General features: G+C 52.1%; 1 protein-coding gene across 3 annotated transcripts in view; it reads right to left on the bottom strand.

Moving 5' to 3' along the window:
- The window catches only part of SLC6A13 (solute carrier family 6 member 13), a 29,355-nt gene extending 12,427 nt beyond the window's left edge, over window positions 1–16,928 (bottom strand). The window contains exons 1-7 of one of the 3 annotated variants that reach the window (XM_058853082.1): window positions 16,855–16,928; window positions 15,251–15,472; window positions 11,539–11,673; window positions 10,495–10,635; window positions 9,877–9,958; window positions 7,667–7,799; window positions 3,654–3,788 (exon numbers count right to left, since the gene is read on the bottom strand). In XM_058853082.1, coding sequence (XP_058709065.1) covers window positions 3,654–3,788; window positions 7,667–7,799; window positions 9,877–9,958; window positions 10,495–10,635; window positions 11,539–11,673; window positions 15,251–15,467 — 843 coding nt within the window. In that variant the 5' untranslated portion in view covers window positions 15,468–15,472; window positions 16,855–16,928. Of the gene's footprint in view, window positions 1–3,653; window positions 3,789–7,666; window positions 7,800–9,876; window positions 9,959–10,494; window positions 10,636–11,538; window positions 11,674–15,250; window positions 15,473–16,426; window positions 16,698–16,854 lie in introns of those variants that run through there. The other 2 variants (XM_058853083.1, XM_058853079.1) reach the window with 2 other exon arrangements.
- Window positions 16,929–22,305: the final 5,377 nt, after the last annotated feature.

The following is a 22,305-nucleotide window of genomic DNA, read 5'->3' as shown; positions in this document are numbered from 1 at the left end:
GCAGCCCCAGCCCCTCCGGGCTGCTGGGAGCAGCAGCCTGGGGCTGCCCGGTGCTTGGCCTCGCTGCCGGGTGCCGGGCCCGAGGCCCCGCGCCAGGCCCGGCCAGGCCCCGCAGCACCGCCCGCCGAGGGGAGAGCTGCGAGAACCCGGCACGCTGGCTCCAGGAAAGGCCTGCTGGCAAAGCAATAAACGCGGGGAACAAATAATATTTAGGAGGCCTGCGGTCGCCCTCCCCTCTGACAGGGAAGCAGCGGCAGGAGGAGGCTGAATGTGGGGCTCTGAGCCCGTCCCAGCGTGGCTGCAGGGGCCCAAGGTTAACCCACAGCTCTCATCCTCCCTGCCGTGGCCAGCGGGGCTGATCCAGCTCTGCATGGGCTGTAAGAGCTGCCCTGCTCCGAACCATCACCTCAGCGTCCTCCCTCTGCAGCCACGGCAGAGGGGACACACACCCCAAAAAACCGGGGAGCATCTTCTCTTGCCTTCCCTTTCTGTCCTGTCTGCTGGGGAGCAGGAGCCGTGAGGGAAACCTGCACGGGCAAACACTCCAAAAACCAGTCCTCAGGGAAACAGGTGCAAGGCAACGAGAGCGATGTAGGGGAGGATATTGAGAAAGAAATGCACAACTCTGCTGAGCATTGACATCTCTGGTGCTTCCCTGCCCTAGGACCGGGATACAGACCCCAAATTCAGGGGCCTTCAGCACATCTGGGATGGCTGGAAAGCAGCTTATCACAGAAACTTCTTTCTGTACATAAAGACTGGATAAAGTAAAAGCAAATACAGCACGGTGGGTGTTTTCTGGAAGTTTCCAGAGGAAGATGAGAGTGGGAGGTTTTGAGAAACATTTGCTGCTTTTCCAGAGAGACAGAAACTCAGCAGGCTCTGAGCATCACTCCTCCATTCTCACTCATTAAACCTGAGGAAACTTAGCTAAGAGATTTGATACCAGAGTGAAAGGAGACTACTACATTTCTATTCTTTAAAGCAAACCCAAACACACAAGACAGCCCTGTCTGCATCAAGCCCATCTGTCCTCTCTTTATATCTGTCTATCTAAACAGTGACTGGCAGTGATATGAAAGCTTCAATCAACAGAAGGCCTGACAGCACCTGAAAAAAGTTCTTTTAATGACAAGTTTTACACACTTGAATCTTAGTTGTACTCTGAATTCCTCTCATTTCATCTTCTCACTGGTGGATCCCACTATGCATCCCTCTCCTTAACCACATTCATAAATTTCCAGAATTTCCTGCTGAATAAAACAGTTGATAAAACTGAGGAATGCAAAGGGTGGAGGGATCAGAAGTAGGAATGGAGGGTGACCCCAAGACCCACTGTTGGTCCACACTGTGAGATACACAGGATGCATCTGGAACACAGCAATGCAGCCAAGGACTGGGAAAATATTTGGGGCCTAGTTATGGCTGACAGGCTAATGTCATAATATTAAATAATCTGCACATGAAGAAAATGAGCTATGAGTTCATTTTTTGGAATTCTTTTGGGGGGGGAGGGGGGGACATGCAGTTCAAAATAGATGATCTCTTTGGTGGTTTTGCTGTTATCTGCTCATATTTGAGCATAACTGGTCTTCATTATTCTACACCTTGGTTTGGCAGTTCTCTGTATGGTCTGATCTACCCATCAAATGCAATTCATTTACCATTTTAATTATAGGCACTTCACAGATTGAGGAAATTAGGATGCAGGAAGATTTAGGGCACTGTAGGCTTCACAGCCAGAAGAGACCATCATTAATCAGCTCGAGTGAGCTCTCACAGACAGGATTTCCCAGTTCTGTCCAAGGTCACTTGGCAGGTGAAAAGCAATGATTTCCACACACCAGCCTGATACTCTGACATTTAATCACATCTCAACTGTTGCTGCTCCCCTGGTAGAATCTGATAAATAATTCATCCCCTCTTTTCACCTAGTTTTTCATATACTTTAGAGGAGCTTTGATTTTGCCCCCTTGTATGTTGTTTGCCCTTTGTTTAAACCTCCCTTTGAGATGCTTAATCATAAGGCTCAGATTGGAGAGGTTATTTTTAATTTTTTATTTTTATTTTTTTTTTAATTTCCAGAATCCCTTCCCAAGCACTAAATACTCTTCCATTTTTCCAGGCAGTGCAGAGCTGCTGGTAAACAATTAGAGCTCACTGTCCTTTGAGAACAAATCAATTATAATCAACTTGTTCCCCATGGGCTGGCAGGACTCACAGCACAGTCCCTGCACAGAGGCAGGGGGGCACAGCCACACACGTGTGGGGCTTGGGGCACTAACCCTTCCCTCTCTGCTGGGAAGGCACAAGAGGAGACTCAAGCCCTGCTCCACGGTTCAGTAGGATGGTTAAAACATGCTAGAGGAAGGCAGCCACTGCTGCCAAATCCCGCTTTTCTCCCTCAGAAGCGAAGCATTTGTCAGGGAATGTGGAGTGGGGAGGGAGAAGCAAGTTTTCCTCCCTTGGTTCAGCAGAGTTTTCCTCCCCTGGTTCAGAGCCATCCTCTTACTTTGAATGGTTACTCTGCCTTGCACCAGCATTTTCTAGGCTGGAAGGGAGTTCTGCTTCTAAAGCACAGGCTGCAATTGAAAATGTTTGCCAGGACAGACCTAATGAGGACACAGCTAGAACCAAGCATGCCACACCTGAGGTGGCTTTGGGCAGTCCCCTGGGCAACACAGCCACGGTGACAGCAGGACTTTTCATAAGAGAAGGAGCGCTCTTCAAAAATGTTATTTCATTTCAGAAGCCTCTTGCACCTCATCAGTGCAAATGAAGACACAATCACAGCAAACACAGACCTGTCCTCATGCCCTTCTGTGCTTTACTGCACCTCCATGCCGAGGCAGCCGCTGTCCTGCCCACCTCCTGCCATAGATCCACCAGCGCTCGTGTTCCCATTCCCAAAATTAATAACCAAGGCAGCACTGCTGCTGGACCAGAAAGAGTTAAAGGGGTTACCAAGGGTTTTGCTGGCCTATTTTCCAGGCAGGCACCCTTTAATCTCCTTTGGAAACACCTTCACACAAAGGCTGGTACAGCAGCTCAGCTGGAGCCAGGATTTAACATGGAAGAACTTGTCCCAAAGAGATTAAAAGCAGCAGTCGGGCGCTGACCCTCCTGTCAAACAGGCAGGAATTTCTCCCCAGGGATGGAAGGTGAGGAAGGCAGCCAGGTCCCAGGGGCTGCTGCTGCAGCATTGCCATGGCTCCCACCATCCATGCACCTGGCACACTTCCCAAGGAAGACGGAGCAAATGCCAGGAGCAGCACCCGTCCCTACAAGCTGCCAGCACGGTGCTAAGGGGCACCCCGGGCACCATCCGGCTCCACGGCAGAGGAGCCTCCCCAGGAAACGCGAGGGAGAGCTTGCACCACTCATGATGAGGGATTAAATCCCACTGCCCATACCCCTGAGTAATTCAGACTCAATTCACACAGGAAAATATAGGAACAGCACGGGAGGGCAAGAGAGCAGGGGCTCTCACACCAATACCACAGCTCTGCCTTATGGCCACAGAGGAGGGAAAAGAGGGGTCAGAAAGTAGAAATTGAAGAAAGAGAGTAGGAAAACAAAAAGGAGAGAGTGAGGGCTGCCAGAGGAACCCATGCAAGCACAGCTTAGCCGTTCATCCCCCTCCACCACCTTACCTGAGGGTCCCCAAGGCGACTGATGTCTGGATAAAGGTAAAAGAGGATTCCCTGGGATGCCCCGGGTAAGGAGACTCCCCTGATCAGCAGAACAATCAGCATGACGTATGGGAACGTGGCAGTGAAATATACCACCTGGGAAGGGCAGGAAAGGACAAGTGTGAGAGAGCAGCACAGACCAGAGCACACAGTGCCAGCACAGCACTGACCCCTGGGCTGGGAGAGGGGACAGGGGACAGCCCAGGCTGCTTTGCTGAGCACCGTGCTGTCTCCTGCAGTAGAAAGAAGCATGTTTTAAAATGCACTCAGCAAACTTATGGAGTGCCATTGCATGTCTGGAGCCAGAGAAAACCTTTCTAGCCCTAGGAGTGATCCAGACCCTGAGCCAGGCTGTCAGCAGGCTAGAATCAGAGTGGGTCTGCTGGAGCCAGTGCTGTAATATCTACATGCATCAGAGAAGGAGCTGCCCCCAGTGTCCATCTTCACATCCCTACTCCAAACAGAGTCTGAGTGACACACAGACAGCCTCTTCTCTATAGTGCAGAAAGGGTAAAGGGGTGTGCAGGTAAGGCCCTGAAGCATGACTGCCACTGAAGGCTCACCAGGGACAACGCTGGGGGTTCCCAGCTCAGAGCTGGAGCTGGCAAAGGGGCTGTGCCCAGCCCTTCCCACTGCAGCCTCTGAGTGACCCCACTTCAGTCACCCATCCTGGGCACCTCTTGGAACTGCCACCAAGGATGCAGACCCAACAGGACCTGGAACATGTGTCCTCTTGCTTTTTGTGCCACTAGCCCCATGAGCATTGCAGACACACTCAGGGAGGGTTAAAATCCCTTTCCTCTAGCAAAGGAGCTGCATCCCTTGGGGGAAAGCTGGAAACCAGTATCAGCTAATCCTTTCAGGGGCTTCACCTCTGGTAGATGTGACACTCAGCTTGGGACTACCCTGGTGCTTTCAGGCTAACTGCTGCAGCATGCCACAATGACACCACATTGCAGCCTGTTTCCCACACAAACTGATATCGAGAGCTCATGCAACCTCCTCAACAATTCAAGTAATGTGATTAATCCTTTTGCATTGCTTCCACACCTTAAAGAATTATTGACCACCTCGAGAAGAGGTTGTTCATTATCATGCTAGGCCAAAAAAAGAAATGTTGCTTCTTCAGGTTTTTCCTGTGTGGACGTGCTGGGCGAGGACTTGCATCAGCATGCTTCACCTGAATGCTAGCCTACAGCTCTTTTCTCAGCTCTGGCAGCTGTGCACTGCAGAGCTCATCTCTGGAGCAAGTGCAAAATGTAATGATGTGAAGTGATGCATTTCTCACACCTGCCCAACCATCCAGAATAAGTTGCTTTAATACCCACCTAAAGCCCCCCATCTCTCAACAGAAGCCACCGGCTGTGACTCGCCTTTGATGGTTTCTGCATTAGGGGACATCCTACTGAGAACAAGCATATCATTTCCCTGGACAGCATGACCACTTCTGCTCTGCCCCTGGGTAATCTTTGTCATCTGAGTAGTGATTCAAAAAGAGATTTTGTTTTCTGGATCCACCCTGATGGACTCCATCCGAATAGAGCAATGTCCAAAGCACCTGTGTCTGCAAGTTGTCTCCCACGTTAGGACACACACTCTCCAGTGGTTCAGTTTTGTATTGCAGGACAGGATTTGAAAGAGATCCCATCCTTGAAAAAACCCAATACTAGACCATCATCTCTATCTGCAGCTCCAGGTTTTCTATGCATTTCATGTGCCCTGCTCCATGTATCTCAGCAGTCTGGGATGACACTGACATAGAGATCAGAGAAAAATACCTCCTTGCTGGGGCTCTGGGTTGCCTGAGCTGTCTGGAGCACTTCATCCCTGCCCCTCTGAATCTGCATCCTGAACACTGCAGAAACCAAGGACAGGATCCCTCAGCACCTCAGTACCTCAGTAAATGCCATCATTCTGCATAGTCTCAAATTTCCAAGGAGCCTCTGATTTAGAGCAGTACAGTGACAGTAAATCAAATCTGCAGGTCCTGCAAGCTCAGCCATCATCACTGTATATGCCACACAATCAAAGTCTTCCTTCAGGAAATAATGGGATGCAAGCCTAAGCTTTCTCAGCCCATAAAAGCAAGATTAAAATCAAAAAGCATAAAAACAACTCCTTGTCTTTGAACCTTAGTGCACATTCTTCCAGGATGCCAGGTTGCACATTCTTAGCTTAATCTCTAAATAACATCTGTTTTAGGAGCTCAGGGTACACACTGGTAGTTGTCTGGCATATGATTTGGATTCACATTTTGGTGACATCCTATGTGCTTTACAGCCTGTGTGAATTAGTGTGTTAAGCTTTCCACTCACGGTCACACTCACCTCCACAGAGTCCAGAGGCCTGAATTTGGAGAATATTTTGCTGAATTAAGATTGCCAAACTTCTATCTAACAACAGGAACATCTGGATCCAATGAGATATGACTCAGTGCTTGGCTCAGACCCAATCTTTTTTATTCTGGGGGCATTGTTAGCACTAACTACATCACTAGGACCCTTGCCGGGATCAGTGTGATCGTTCTGTCACATGCTGGTCAACAACATCCAGGGTTTTATTTGAATCTGATCCACATGCCTCGGCAAAGTGGTTCCATCTGTGACAACCTCCTGCCTGTGGGAGCCCTCCTGGGGTCAGGCAGTCCCCGTGCTGGAGGATGAGAACCACTGCTGATCTGAGTGCGCTGATTTCAGCTCAGGGTGTTTGACCCTCCACAGGCAAATCCTCAGAATTCAGGAATATTTCCTTCCCACTGGGGTTATATTCCCACAGCCATCATTTTAGTCAGATTATGAAATACGTGGAGGGTTGATAAACCTATGGACACTGTTCCTTCACTGAAAGAAGGTTTCTGTTTTCAAGATCTCACCATCACTAGTCCTTTTTGCTAAAAATCACTTGCATCTGACCAAGAACTTGTATCTAAAATAGATGGCATTTGTTCTCAGGACTTCCCACACTACATGTGCTGTATCTTAGGATCATATTTGCTGTTATTAGGCTGCCTCTGTTTTCTTTTAACAGGCCACCACAGCAAGCAGTTGCTCTTTTCTTCTAATTTTACTCAATGGAAACCAGAAATTATCATTCCTGCAAGCTGCTTGATTTCCCTGTCAGGTTTCATAATCCTAGACCATTCTGGAAGCAAGAGAAACTGCTAACATCCATGCCATCAACTTGATGGGAATGGGTGCAGCTAAAACTTACACCCCATCACACATCTTGCTCAAGACATGCAGAGAAGGAACTGTTTAGGAAACCCACTAAACCTTTTCATTTCCATCTGTTCTTGCTGGCTCCAGACAAAGCTGGCTGGGAATGGGGTCAGGAGGTGGTAGCAGAAACTAAGTAATGGGGTCAGTGCAAATGAGAGTGGCACACTCTGTAACAGACAGTGTGGAATGGAGCTGGATAGTCACACCAATCTCCCCAAAAACATTCCAAGAAATAACTCCATGGTGTCTAGTGTGGGGAAAGGAAAAGGAGACCTTTACTGCTGGAGAACATGAGCAGCTGTAGGAAGAGGAGCGACAAACAAAAGGCACAAAAAGACAACTCCTATGGTGCTGAGGCACTGAGGGCTTTGGGGCCATCACAGTCACCTTTGTTTATATCAAATGAATTTTCAGATTTTCCAGCTGCACTTGTCAGCAGAGGCAAGAACATGCTGCTTTCTCAGGCTGTGCTGGGAAGGAAGGGAACACACAACCAGCCCGTACAGAGGAAGGCTGCTCCATCCTGAGCCTGTGGATGGAGAGGGACTAGATGGGGATATGCACCTTGGAAGTCAATGCTCTGAGATGCCTCAGTGCTCCCATCCTCTCCTACCCAGAACCACAGAGCCCGGCTCCCACCAGCTCCTGCAGCCAGCGCTTCCCAGGGGACCTCAGGGACCTCTCTGAACCTATAAAAGGTGAGTGGAACCAGTGCTGTGACCAAGGGAAGAGGCTTGGCCTGAACCAAGGACTCACCTTGCCCGTGGACTTGACCCCTTTCCAAATGCAGAAGTAACAGATGATCCAGGCCAGCAGGAGACACAGAGCCAGCTCCCAGCGGAGACCACCCAGGTGCTGGATGCCATCAGAAATCTTCAGCACCCTCCTCCTGTGTTGGAGAGAAGCAAAGGAACATGCAAGGGTCACTGGTGCTGGCCACCACTGTCCCCAACACCGAGCTGGTTGTCACCCCCTCAGTGCCTGGTGGCTCTGGGGAGGAAAGCTGTCTTGCTAACAAGGTTCAAGTCCGAGCTGAAAGCCTTGGAGAAATTAAACAGTGCTCTTCTCTGAAAAATACTGCCAGCCTGGCAGGTCACACATGGACACACAAAGTCCACCTACATTTCTGGCATGCTCCAGTCCTCAAAGTGAGGGATACACTGCACTTACCATGCAGAATCCATCAGGACCACACAAGAAGCAATGCTGTCCAGTCCCTTCTCCATAGCACACTTCTCTCTTTTGAGGCAGCCACATAATTGGCCTCAGGACACAGAGCAGCACAGCATCCTGTCCTGTGCCTAAGAGCCAGCCACAACCACCATAATCCCCACTGCACAGTCAGAAGAGGCCACCTAGAGCATTCTCTTGCCGCCAGTGTGGAGATAAAAGCCTGGGCTATGTGGACCTTGGTGCAAACGAGGTCAGATCATAGCAGCCTTTCCATGTCACGTGTATGTCAAACCTTCCTCATCACTTACAAAAGTAAGGACTCATCCTCCTCCATCTCCTACACCTCACAGTTGAACCTGAGTGTGAAACTCCAGGGTGCAGTCCCAGAAACCCAAACCTGAGACAGGCAGAGAAGGACTCGCACCACACTGGAGCCCAGCAACAGTGTCTGCCCTGCTGCAAGAGTCAGCAATTATCCCCGAATAAAGATGCTGCTGGAGACCCTTGTGTAAGGCACACTGCTGCTCTCCTTGCCCCAGAGCCTCGCAGCACATTGAGGGGGTGAGAGAAGGGTTGGAAATCTCTCGGATACGCTTCGTCATCTTGCTCTTTGCCTGCTTCTAAGGATGTGGACTCTAACCAGTGCAAAGGGTGCCACTGGACTGGAACTAACTGGGTGCTGTAGTGCAGCCAGAGGGGATCTGTGGAGTGTGCCATCAGCCCACTGGCAGGTCAGGGCTCCTCAAAGAAATGCTGGCCTCCTACCTGCCCACCCAGGGAGGGCAGGAACAGACACTGCATCAGAAGCAATGGACAATGGAACTTTCAATTCCGTGCTGCTTATTCCCCAGCAACACAGGGGTGGTCACAGCAGTGATAGAAACAACAACTTTTCCAGTCTTCAGCCACAGGAAAAGCAGTCTAAGGCAGGCCACCATCTAATCACTTGTGAGCATCAGGTAGAGAGGGAGCCCATGCTCAGGGAGCACACAGGAGACAAAATGTAAAAGCTTTGAAGTTCAAAAGCAGTGTCCCCGTGCTGAGCTGAGGAAGCCCTGGGGGTGCTGTGTGTGTGCTCCATCCACCCCTGAGGGGGAAATGCTTGGTGGCAGCACATGGGTCACCTGCACAGGCATTCAGCCAGGGCTCAGTGCTTACCTGGGCCTGCTGAGGATCATCAGAGATCCAAAACCAATAGCCTGTGCCTTTGTGACAGGCACAAAGCTACTCTGTACCTCAGGGTAACTAAGGGGTTAAACAATGACCACGAGGGACCAAATTTCAGTGCCAAGTTATCTGAGCCTAGCACTTTGTTCTGATTTTGAGGAGTTTCTCTCCTCAGTAGAACTTGCACCGCAGTCACCCTACAGTGAAATCATCCCTTCCTTTCCTGCTTTTGAGATAAGAGCAGTGCACACACAAAAGTCACCACCCACCATGCCAGAGCCTCCTGGGGAGCATGCTGGTGTCCCACAGCAGCATGGATTCAAAAAGGTCAGTGAGACCAAAAAGGCCAAAAGGTGCAGAGGGACAGGAGCAGGGCAGCAGGGAAGGACAGGATCAGGGGGCTCTGAGGCATGCCAGCACAGCTCAGAGCAGCACCATGGACACAGGGAAGGTGACCTTGAGCAACAGAGCTGCCCCCGAGAGCCTTCACTCTGACCTGCCCAGCTTCCCCCCTCGTGTCCTCTTCTGGCTGGGGGGGTTAATAGGATGTGCTGCTGCAGTCTGCCCCTTGCCCAGGGAAACTGCACCTGAGAGGGAAGGGGTGCACAGGCCTGTCCTTTACTCACTCCCAGAACTCGATGACCGGGGACGTGGCGTTCTCGCTGAGCACGCTGAGCGTTGAGTTCTTCTGCAGCTCCACGCAGTTCCCTGTGGGAAAGGCCCAGGGAGAGGAGAGCTGTGAGCAGTAGTGCCCAGAGGATCTGAAAAATCCCTCCCTGTCCATCCACAGTGTTGAGACTCACTGACAGTGACTCTGGGACAGGTTTTGTATAGTCCCAAGGATGCACAAAAAAGGAAATAAAATAAATCCCTTCCATGGAAAGGCTGGCAGGCAATCTAGGACACTTTAAGATGATCGTATTTAATTTTTCCTTCCAGGATATGGAATATCCTTCATTCAGGGTATGGTCCTGATCAGCACTGGGTGTGTGGCTAACACACAGAACAGGATTGAAAGATGCCAAGGAGGGGTCCCCAAGGAGCCCAGAGCAGGAGTCACCAGGGAGGTCACCCCTGCACAGCACTGGTGCTCTCCAGCATAGACTGAGCTCAGCCAAACCTCTCAAACTGTGTCCCACCCACACAGGAGCAGGACCCTCTCCTGAGGCTTGGCCCTGGGTGGCAGCAGCACGTTTCCCTCGGCTGGGATCTGCTGGAGGACAGGGAGAGGGCTGCACACCCACCTGTGTTCCACTCGTGGTCACAGCTGCCCCAGGGGAGGTCAATGGTGAATGAACTGAAGAGGTAAAACAAGGCCCAGGCCAGGACAATGATGTAGTAGAAGTTGAGCAGGATGACGATGACCTGGGAGGCGTAGCCGATTCCTGCAGAGAGCGAGCCCCAGGGTGGCTGAGCCAGGGGATGGGAGCAGGGAAATGCTGAGTGTGCTGCAGGGTCAGTGGGGTGGGGAGTGCCCTCCCCAAGGGCCAGTGGGCATCCAGCAGGGGCCCAGGCACCTCTCCTCCTGCTGCCCTGCCACAGCCTTCCCTGCTGGAACGAGGGCAGGGGGTGGGCAGAGGAAGGGTGGAACACCACCCAAAAGGGCAGAAACATGCAATGCTCAGTCACATCTCTTCTAACAAAATCCATTTTTTAGTAATTTTCACTTTCCCTTTTCACTTTTATTTGGAAGCTCTTTTATTAACCCTGCACACCTTCTCTGGGAGGTGTTGGAGAAGCATGTAAAGGTTTTGGCGTGTGAGGAGGAGGCAAGTGTGACTTTCAGAGAAATCGTGGAAAGTGGCTTGAGGCTGGATAACTGTGATGAAACAGTGCTAGGAACAGGGGATCTGACTACTAACAATTCATTATGAGAGCTGACACCTTCAGCAGTAAAGTTTTACACCACCTGCAAACGCACAGAGATGACAGAGCATTGACTTAAAAAGCCAGCAGCACGCTTGAGGTTCTGTAACCACCAGAAGAATTTTCCCTGTTTTCCTCTTAGAGGACAACCTTGATTGGGCACAAAGCTCCTGGCCAAGGCTGTGGCCACGAAGGAGGAAACTGGGATGCTGTGTAACAGTGAGAACTGTTTGGTGGAGGTGCTGATCCATTTTTCCAGTGGGATTTTGGAAAGGGGGCAGCCGGTGACCCTCTCAGGCAGGTGGGCAGGGGAGGTGTGGAGGTGCAGAACAGTCCAGGCTGTGGGGACACACGTCTGTGCTCACCCCCTGAGCCCCAGGGTCTCCCCACTTCTCCAGGCCCTCCCAGCTCCCTCCACTCACCTTCAAAGAGGGGACAGATCTTCCTCCAGGCCGTCACCCCTCCCTGGCTCGTGTACTGCCCCAGCGCCGTCTCCAGGAGGAACAGGGGGATCCCACAGGTGAAGAGGAAGATGAGGTAGGGGATGAAGAAGGCACCTGGCAGATTCAAGTGGCAGATAGAGAAATAAGTCCCATGAGGGGACTGAGGTCAGGCTGTCTCCAGCCACTCAGCAGGACAGCCTTGGAGGGATGGCAGCTGTGCAGATTGGAAAATCATAGATAGGATGCCAGGAAAAAAATTTCCTCACATTTCATCTTCTGGAATGATGTGATTACATGAATAATTCAATATGTACAAAGAACAGAGAGGAAAGTTGTGAATAGCTGTATGGAAATACAGAAGAACACTCTGCTGTAAAGACATTTCAGCTTTCAATCAGGTTGGTGGCTCCTTTCACACTGGTTATTGTGACTGAATAAGCTGACAAAGGCATGGATGCCAATAGCAGGGCTCTGAGGAGCACATGGAGACACTTCTGCCCAGTGTGAGGCTGCTCAATCATTTGTTTGGCAAAAAGCAGCAGACATGCAAAGGGAGAGCAAGCAGGGCAGGAAAGTTTGGACCTCACCGTTCCAGCCCCGTCATGGAACACACAGGGAGAGACCAAATGCTTCAGGCTTTTGATTACCCCAGGCTAACCTTAATTGCAGCAGTGGCCTTTACCCCACAGAGCACAAGAGACAGCCCCACGAGCGTGTGGTCCATGCACACCACGTGCCACTCACACATCTGTGCCCCTGGAGCTGCTCAAGCCCTGCTGAAAGGCAGGAACACAGGTCAGCAGAGAGGAAGACTCAAGCAGAGAGCAGCTTCTTGGCTGTGGTGGATCAGAGGTGGCAACCCAGGCACTAATTGTGGTTTCCCTGCCCAGGCCTTTTCCCTGCCTGGATGCTGACTGGCTGTGGGCTCAGCTCGGTGGGGGTGGATGGGAAATAACAATCCTGGTGCACCAGAGAGCTCAAAAGCCAGGAGATTTCATTAAGAAGCTTAGTTAGCATGCAGGGGCTGGGAAAGGGAAGGGGCACTTTGGGGGCTGGCAGGGATTCCCACCCTGTGCTCATCTCAGCCAGGTACAGAGCCACAGCCCCCTCTTCTTGCAAAACAAAGGATAAAAGGTGTGAGCAAAATAGACAGGGAAGGCACCTTGGCAGCTCCCTGTGGGCAAGCAGGAGCTGAAAGGGGTGCTGGCTTCATGGCTTGACTCCATGATCTTAGAGGCCTTTTCTAATCTCAGAGATTCTGTGGCACCTGCAGGAACAACACACATCTGCCCATGTGCTGCCACGTTCCTTGCCAGGAAACAAAACCACTGAGCAAGGCAAAAGGCAGGCAGGATGATTGTCTCAACACCATCCCCTCCACTCCCAACTTGCACAAAATCATATTGTCCTGAAATCCAAGCCTGTTTCCAAGGAAGATTGTTGTCATATAGAATTTATATTTAACTAAAGCCCAGGAGAGGTCTCTGAGGCAGCAAGCTGAGCTTTCCAGCCCAGGGTGGCAGGTGTGGGGAGCTGGGCAGGGGCTGCAGTGAGGGCAGCCCCACAAAGGCTTCCCTGGCATTTCCCAGTCACTGGGGCCAGCCTGCCCAGGGAGAGCCTGACCCTGCCACTGCGGGGAAAGCAAGAGCAAACAAGAGCAAAAAGAACCATTTCTTTGCTTTTCTTTGTTGTTTTTCTCTGCTGTGTAGGGCTTTGGTGTCATGCACTGAGCATTAAATGTGTAAGGGGCTACTCTTCCTTTGTTGTGTGAAAATATCCCTAAAGAAAGGGAGAGTGACTGGCTCTTTGCATAGCTCAGATTTTGCAGATACCATTTTCTGGAAGAGGCTCGTATTTAGGCAAGCAAAGCAAGAGCTGGGAGCAGCTATCACCACTGCCTGCACACAGTTCAGCAGGGACAGGGAGAGTCATGCAGCAGGGCAGAGCTGCCTCAGACTGATGGGAGTGCTGGCACAAGGGTTAATGGTTGCAGGCTGGCTCTGATTGACCTGGGACTGGAAATTAGATAAAGGCCCTGCACCTTTATAGAAGAATGGGAGAAGCAAGTGCCTGGACCAGCATTCCTAAAGGAGTATAAGGCAAAACCTCTGGCAACTTTTAAAATTCAACTTGAGGCGTTCTAAGGGTTTTGATCCAGTGCTGTCTGTGGGAAGCTGGGTTCATGAGGCAGGAGGGAGCCTTGTGTCCTGCACCACCTCTGCATCACACTGCTCTGCCCCAGGGGAAATCTTACAGAAACTGCTTTCCTCACAAGAGTCTCATGCCCCATCCTTGCTCTAACCTCATGGAGAGAGGGCTGGAGATGAAAAATCTGCCTGGGACTTCAAATTCCATCTCACAGCCTCTACTGCTTCACAGGACTTTGCTTCAGGCCCATTTCTCCAGGGAAAAAAAGGCTGCTCCTTCACAGAAATCCCTTTGTGTCTTGCCTCTGCTGCTCACACAGCAGCTCCCCTCTCCCCAGAACACTCCTGAGCTCTCTCCTGGCACCCAGGACAGGATTCCAGGTCCTGTCCCATCGGTGGAAAGCTGCAGCAGTGGGAGCAGACACAGCTCAGCAAGCAGCCAAGAGACACTTCCCACAGAAGAAGAACATGTGGAAAACTTCTCTTTTTGCAACAGGGAAAGAGACTGCCTGACCACCTGGTGAAAGGAAACAAGTGCTGAACAAAGCACGGCGTGGAAGTGGCTGAACGGTGTTTAATCCTCTTTTGTGCCACCGGGATGAAAGCAGTTTAGTGAGGCCCATGAGACTGCCCCAAACTCAGGCCAGGGGATTTCAGCCCCAGGTCCTCAGTGCTCAGTCCCTGCCAGCTCCCAGCCAAGCGCCGCTTCCCTCTCCCCTGCACTTCTGGAGGAAGCAACTAATCACCAGCCAGGGAGAGCAGCTCCCTCTCCAAAGCTGAAAAAACCTTTGTGCTTTCATTTTTTAAAGTTTTGTCCTTTAAAAGGCATCCACAAACTGTGGAAGCCCCCATCCACCCCCAGCTGCAGAGCGAGCCCGTGCCTGCTGCCAAGGCAGAGCCTGGCCTGGGGCATGGCTGAGCACAGCCTGGGCAGCCCTGCAGTGCTTCCCTGGCTCTGCAGCAGCCACGTCCCCCTGCACCATCCCAGCCCTGCCACAGGGATCAGGGACAGGGTCCCCTCTCCCACACCTGACAGCTCCCTGCAGGCCAAGGGAATGCCATGGGGGGCAGGAGTGGTGGTGCACTTCTACCCCTTCCCTCTGCCCTGTCCCTGCCTCCAGCAGCCAGGGGACAGCCCTGCATGGACACACAGGAGCAGGAGCTGTGTTCAGGAGCTCCCAGAGCTGCCCTGAGTTCCTGTCAGAGCCTGCAAAGACCCCGGGCCCTCAGAGCACTCCCTGCTCTCCCTCCAGCCCCTCCATCTGCTCTGCACAGGATGCCTGGAGCTCCTCAAGGATGCCTCCAGTGAGACACACAGCTCAGAGAGCTGAGCTCTCTCCCTGCTCTTCCTGCTCCTCTGCATCCAGCCACCCGCTCCACCGGCAGGAGCAGAGCTCTGTTCATCTCGGGGAAACACAGCCATGAGAACCCTGGGATATTGCCACTGTTATCCATGTCCTGTTTGGATCAAAGCAAGCCCCTGAGCTGGGCACAGCTGAGGAGTGCAGGGGTGCTGGGGACACGCTGGCCCTGGCTGCACTCACCTCCACCGTTCTTGTAGCAGAGGTAGGGGAAGCGCCAGACATTTCCCAGGCCAATGATCTCCCCAGCCACCGACAGCACATACTCCAGCTTGTTGTTCCACTGCCCACGCTCCAGGGTCTGCTCCTCCTTCTCTTCTTCCTCCTTCTCCTTTTCCATGCCAGGGTGTGTGGGCACCATTTCACCATTGCTGACAGCGCCGGGGACTCTGTAATCCATCCCACCTTCAAGAAGAGATTCCTTCATTACATTCAGCACAAGCCGTGCAAAGAGGCAGAAATTTGGACCACGGGAGGCAAGAGAGGGGCAAGGACATGCACACACACACACACACACACACACTTCAAACTGTTCTTCTTTCTCCTCATACCAGTTCCTGCTAAGGGTGCACGTGCATTCTCGCTACTGAGTCCAAAACCAGTCCTGAAAAGCCACTGTCAGCTTCATTATTTTAAATTGCCTCATCTCAAAGCAGTGCTGTATCTGGAAAGCCCATCCTCTGAGCCCAGTGTTCCACAGCAGACCCAGCAGCTCAGGCTGGAGCTGTGTCAGCTGTGGGGAGCAGACTTAGGGCTGGAGAGGGATGACAGTGGGATCAAATACTTGACAAGATATTTTATAAGGGTTTCTCTTCTCTTCTGTTGCTGCCTACCAAGGCCTGCTTTTACAGACCATGCGATGGATGTCACAAAGCACACACAAGTCCTAGACACGGGAAGAGAATAAACTGAAATGACAGGAAAACAATCATATCCTTCCCAAGGCAGCAAGGAACTGCCCCAGCAAGTTTCAGGGCTGCTGACAGTCTTCACGACCGCATGAAAAGGTGATTTTCAGCACGGTGCTATCCTTCTAACAGCAGGATAAAGTGGACAGAAGTCATTGGCATCCGGGATCTTGCCCTGCTCAGGGTCTGCCCTTCCAAACACCTGCCCGTTTCCTGCAGAGCTCCCGCAGTGCTGCTCTCGGTCCTTTGGCAGCATCTCCAAAGTGTCTGTGCTAGGAGAGGATGGGCAGGGAGCAGGTGGGCACCACTTCACCATCCCACCGTCCCCAGGCACCGCCGGCAGGACACAGGGACCGGGGAGGGCTGAGCCCGCTCCTGCCAGGCAGGATGCCCCGCTGGCTGCCAAGCTCCGCAGCAAAAGGGTGAGGATTGTGCCATTACCCAGTCTTACCCAGTTCCGGTGCCAAGGCTGGGGCTGCTGAGGAGCTCGGGCACCTTTCCCCGCACGGTGCCAGCCCTCGGGGCGTCCCCAGCCTTCCGCTGCACTCATCCTGCCCCAGCTCCCTGGCCAGGACAGCAGGAAAGGCCCCGGCAGCAAGTGACACTGTCCCCTATCCCGGGAGAGCTAGAAAAGGGCAAATCAACACTCTGAACCTCTCGCCTCCCCTTACACGGTCCCCCTGTAAAACAGCCGGGGACACGGACAGCACCGAGAAGCGCTGGCAAGCGTCTGCCAGCGGCCGAGAGGAAGGGCAGCGAGGAGCCCTTCACTCTGGAAAATGATTAAACAGGCAGCAAATGCTGTCCGAGCTGTGGGCAGCCCCGGCAGGGCGAGGGGCACGGGGGAGCAGGGCAGAGCGGAGCGGCCAGAGGAGTTACCTTGCGGACGGCGCTCCGGGACAGGCGAGGGCAGGACCCAAAGGTGCTGGCTATTTAAAGTGTGGAAAGGAGAAATTCGGCGGTGGTGTAATCCTAGACTTCGCCCAACCCACATTCCTTCCCCCACCCCCCAGGGCCGGACAAAAACCTCCACATGACTGATTTCACAGCCGGGACCAAGGGGCTCGCTGCCCCCACGGGCTCCCGCTCGCCATGGCCCGGAGCGCTGAGCCCCGGGGCAGGGGACAGCAGAGCTCCGAGAGCCCAGGTGAGACACAGAACCCCCGTTCCCAGGGAACTGCCTCCCGCCGCTGCTCCTGAGCGGGTCCCGCACCAGCCCGGCCCGCAACTTCCAGGGCTGCAAAGCTGGGAATCAACTCAGCCAATTGTTCCTTTGGCCCAAAGCAGCCCCGCTCAGAAATGTGACAGGCTGCGAACTCCTCTCACACCCGGGACAGCAGTGCCCCATCCCGGGACAGCTCTGCTCCATCCCGGGAACAGCAGTGACCCAGCACTGCTCCATCTCGGGACAGCACTGCTCCATCCCGGGACAGCACTGCTCCATCCCGGGACAGCACTGCTCCATCCCGGGAACAGCATTGCCCCAGCATTGCCCCATCCCGGGACAGCACTGCTCCATCCCGGGAACAGCAGTGACCCAGCACTGCCCCAGCACTGCTCCATCCCGGGAACAGCAGTGACCCAGCACTGCCCCAGCACTGCTCCATCCCGGGACAGCACTGCTCCATCCCGGGACAGCACTGCTCCATCCCGGGACAGCACTGCTCCATCCCGGGACAGCACTGCTCCATCCCGGGACAGCTCTGCCCCATCCCGGGACAGCTCTGCCCCATCCCGGGACAGCACTGCCCCAGCACTGCCCCAGCACTGCCCCAGCACTGCCCCATCCCGGGACAGCACTGCTCCATCCCGGGACAGCACTGCTCCAGCATTGCCCCATCCCGGGACAGCACTGCTCCATCCCGGGACAGCAGTGACCCAGCACTGCCCCATCCCGGGACAGCACTGCTCCATCCCGGGACAGCACTGCCCCAGAACTGCTCCATCCCGGGACAGCAGTGACCCATCCCGGGACAGCATTGCCCCAGCCTGGGACAGCAGTGACCCAGCACTGCTCCATCCCGGGACAGCACTGCCCCAGAACTGCTCCATCCCGGGACAGCTCTGCTCCATCCCGGGACAGCACTGCCCCAGCCCGGGACAGCAGTGACCCAGCACTGCCCCAGCATTGCCCCATCCCGGGACAGCATTGCCCCAGAACTGCTCCATCCCGGGACAGCAGTGACCCAGCACTGCTCCATCCCGGGACAGCATTGCCCCAGAACTGCTCCATCCCGGGACAGCACTGCTCCAGCATTGCCCCATCCCGGGACAGCACTGCCCCATCCCGGGACAGCACTGCTCCATCCCGGGACAGCAGTGACCCAGCACTGCCCCATCCCGGGACAGCACTGCTCCATCCCGGGACAGCACTGCCCCAGCACTGCCCCAGCACTGCCCCAGCATTGCCCCAGCCCGGGACAGCACTGCTCCATCCCGGGACAGCACTGCCCCAGCACTGCCCCAGCACTGCTCCATCCCGGGACAGCAGTGACCCAGCACTGCCCCAGCACTGCCCCAGCATTGCCCCATCCCGGGACAGCACTGCCCCAGCACTGCCCCAGCACTGCTCCATCCCGGGACAGCAGTGACCCAGCACTGCCCCAGCACTGCCCCAGCATTGCCCCATCCCGGGACAGCACTCGGGACCCTGCAGTGGGAACACAGAATCCAGCAGGAGCTGGGACGTTCCACAGCAAGGACACAATCAGCCCTGTCAGGCACAGCCCTGGGACAAGAAATGAGCTGTTGTCGCTGCACAAGGAGGTGCTGGGGTTACAGCAATGATGACATTAGCTCCACGCTCAGAGGCCATAAAGGAGGCAAACGGAACAGGATATTATCCGTGGTGGATGTGCTACAGCTGTGATGGTCCAAGGATGTACACGGGACAAGGTTTTAAAATATTTTTATTACAACTGTTGATAAATACCTGAGACAAGAGAGAACAGGTGAAAAATAACACTTTTGGGGTCAGTGTCCTTGTGTGAGGTGTGCAAAGTGGCAGCAAAACGTGCACGGGCAGTCTGAGGAGCTAGGAGGGGAACAACAGGAAAGAACCAGCAAACACTGTGGTGTCACCATGTGAATCTGTGCTAAATCCACACAGCACCAGACTTCCCACAGCAGAAACAGGGAATGGAAGAGAGGCAGGCAGAGGTAAAGAATTCATTCAAGCAGGGAGTGATTGAACATGCAACAACTCCTCATTTCAGGAACAGATGCCTTGGGTGAAAAGAGGGTGACAGCAAAGGTCCAGGATAAATGAAGACAGAGAAGATGAATATGTTATTCACTACATCTCACAATGTAACAACTAATGTCATTTGATGAAAAAATCAGATTTAAAATAAATTTAAATACATTTATTTATTAAAATTATTTTATTTTATTAAATATTTTATTAAAATAAATTTATTTATTTTAATAAATTTAAATACAATTATTGTGCATAATTAATTAGACATGGTACCCGTGGCCATTACCACAGAATTTCATTTGGAAAGGAACCAGGCAAATCCACACAGAGCTGCTCCTCTTCCACAGCAATTAATCAGGATGGTCCAAATGAAACAGCTCCACTCCTCAAACCAGTGATTCTTGAAAACCAGGGAAGATGGTTTTCCTGTGATTCCTCAAAACCAGGGAAGATGGTTTTCCTGTGATTCCTCAAAACCAGGGAAGATGGTTTTCCTGTGATTCCTCAAAACCAGGGAAGATGGTTTTCCTGTGATTCCTCAAAACCAGGGAAGATGGTTTTCCTGTGATTCCTCTTCCAGAAGAGACACGATGCAATGTGGTGAGAAACAGAAACCATCCCCCTGTGTGCAGAAAGCATCTCCCAGTGAAAAGGGCAGCTGTCAAACAGGGCAGGAATGTGGGGATTAAAAACGACAGTAAAGACAAATAATATCTTGCCTTGTGCAACAGACTGGTGTAAGGAAAGAGGAGGCTGATTAAGGAAATATTTCTGTAGATTGTCAAACTCTTGCATTCGTCAGCACCGCTGCATGAATATCCCTCAGCAAGCACAATTACTGCAGCGTGCAGATAGCAATAATCTTATCAACAAGACAACAAGCTAATTGGCAGGAACTAATAGACTATGATAGCAAAATGTGCAACCAATTACAGACTATTTGACTTCCACCCGGTGAGATAAGACTGCGCTGAACACAACAATAACCCAAAAATGAAAATAAATGTTCAGTGTAAACACAAGCAGCGAGGGGAAATATTAAATCTACAAGTGCAAAAGCAAGCTGGAAAATCCTGAGCAAGTCATGTTTGAAGTAAAGCATCACTTAACACATATTCTGGAGTGAACTAAGAAAAAGTCCATGTGGTTCTGGGAGACGTTACTTGAAAGACTGATTTTTTTTCCTTAATCATTCTATGGAAAATAGAAAGAGAAAAGAACAAACAATACCACAAAGGATCAGTTAAGACTACAGAAAATAAAAGATACTTTCAGTACATATTCTTTAAATGGAAGAAGGCGAAGAAATTGAGAGGGACTTTAATCAACCCATTAGAGGCAATGAAAAATCTAAAGGGAAAAATGCAAAGGATGAAATCTCAGTGTCCAAGATTTTGGGTGCAACTGTATCTAAGGCAAGGGACAGTCAGAAACAGAGCTTTACCAAACGGGTTTGCAAGAAACAAATAAGAGAAATGGAAAAATGTGGATCTTTAAAAAAATTATTAAAAAGGAACAAACCTAGGTAATATTCCTGAACAAACCTAGGTAATATTCATGAACAAACCTAGGTAATATTCATGAACAAACCTAGGCAATATTCCTGAACAAACATAGGTAATATTCATGAACAAACCTAGGCAATATTCCTGAACAAACATAGGTAATATTCCTGAACAAACCCAGGTAATATTCCTGAACAAACCCAGGTAATATTCATGAACAAACCCAGGTAATATTCATGAACAAACCCAGGTAATATTCATGCTGTAGCAACAGGAAAACAACTTCATCCAGAGATCTACTGAGATAACACCATTTTAAAATATTTGGATAGATACACACAGATACATTTATAAGAATAAGGAGAACACCAGGGAAGAGCTTTTGCAGCAGTGTTTTTGTTTTTGTGCCACCTGGAGTGGTGCAAGCTGAGCCCCCTGGGCACCTTCCAGGGCCACAAGTGCTGGAAAGCTGCGGCACTGATGCTGGCACTGGCCCAGCAGCATCGTTCTGGTGCCAGCCCCCAGCACGGCACAAGGGGGTTGTTTTGTGGGTGGGCTCCCCTGGAAAGGTGTGAAAGGAGAGGCTGCTTATTCAGGATTCTCCTGGGAGCACAGGGCTGAGGACAGAGCAGCCCAGCCCCATCCAGGCTGTCGCTGCTTGTGGGGCCAGCCCGTGCTGGAGCAGCTCCTCCAGAGCAGCCTCCAGAGGCAGGCAGGCTACCAAGAACTGAGCAGCTGTTCCAGCTGTGCAGCTGGGACACAGCTGGCTTGGACACTTCCCCCCAGCACCCATTCAGGGGAAGAGCGAGAGCTCTGGAGCAGGGGGGTCACTGTCAGAGTCACACCTCAGCCAGGAAAAGAGCTGGAAAATCCTGAAGCTATTGATTCATGTTGCATTTTGCTCCTTTCTCTTTACCTCAGAACATCTGCCAAGATTTCTGCCTTCAGCTTGATCCCAGCCTCCCACCAGCAGCTGTGGCTGTGCTACCAGGGAAGCATTTACAGCCAAGGAAAGCAAACAAGGAACAAAAACCTCTGGAGATAATCTGGTCCTTCGACTTCGTCTGGGACAGATGTGCATCAGAACTGGCCCCAGCCCACCCCAGGAGGGCTGATGCTTCATGCTCTGGTAGGAACCACAGAACTTACTCCCAGGTCTGGTCTTGCTTCACATTTATGTCCAGCTGAGCAGGGAGCAAGTGTTGGGTCCTCTCCTCCAAAGCACCACGCCACCTCCAGCCAGCTGGAGAGGTAGTTCAGACTAAAAAGAGGAGGGTTTCAGAATGAGGAATGAGGAGGGGAAAAGAGGAGAGGGAAATGTTTAGGGGGAGAGAAGCACAACCTCTTACTGCTGTGCAAGTAGCAGCTACTTTAAAATGAATTATGGCCCAAAGCACCCAAATCTTTTCGGAGATGGCCTGGGCACAACTGCTGCTGCTGCTGCTCCACGTTCCCAGCACAAAAAGCCATATCTGGCCTTTGCTGAGCACTGAGAGCAGCTGTGCCCCAGCTCCCCCTCTGCTCCTCGGTCACTCAGGACAAGCTGCCTGCACGGGTGTTGAGGCAATGCAATCTTGTCAGCTCCCAGCTCCCAGGAACACAATTTGCACTTCAATTATCTGGGAA

This window comes from Poecile atricapillus, chromosome 18, assembly GCF_030490865.1.
Source record: "Poecile atricapillus isolate bPoeAtr1 chromosome 18, bPoeAtr1.hap1, whole genome shotgun sequence".
Taxonomy (NCBI): domain Eukaryota; kingdom Metazoa; phylum Chordata; class Aves; order Passeriformes; family Paridae; genus Poecile; species Poecile atricapillus.
Note: the sequence above shows the minus strand (reverse complement) of the source record. Positions and strands in the feature narration are given on the sequence as shown.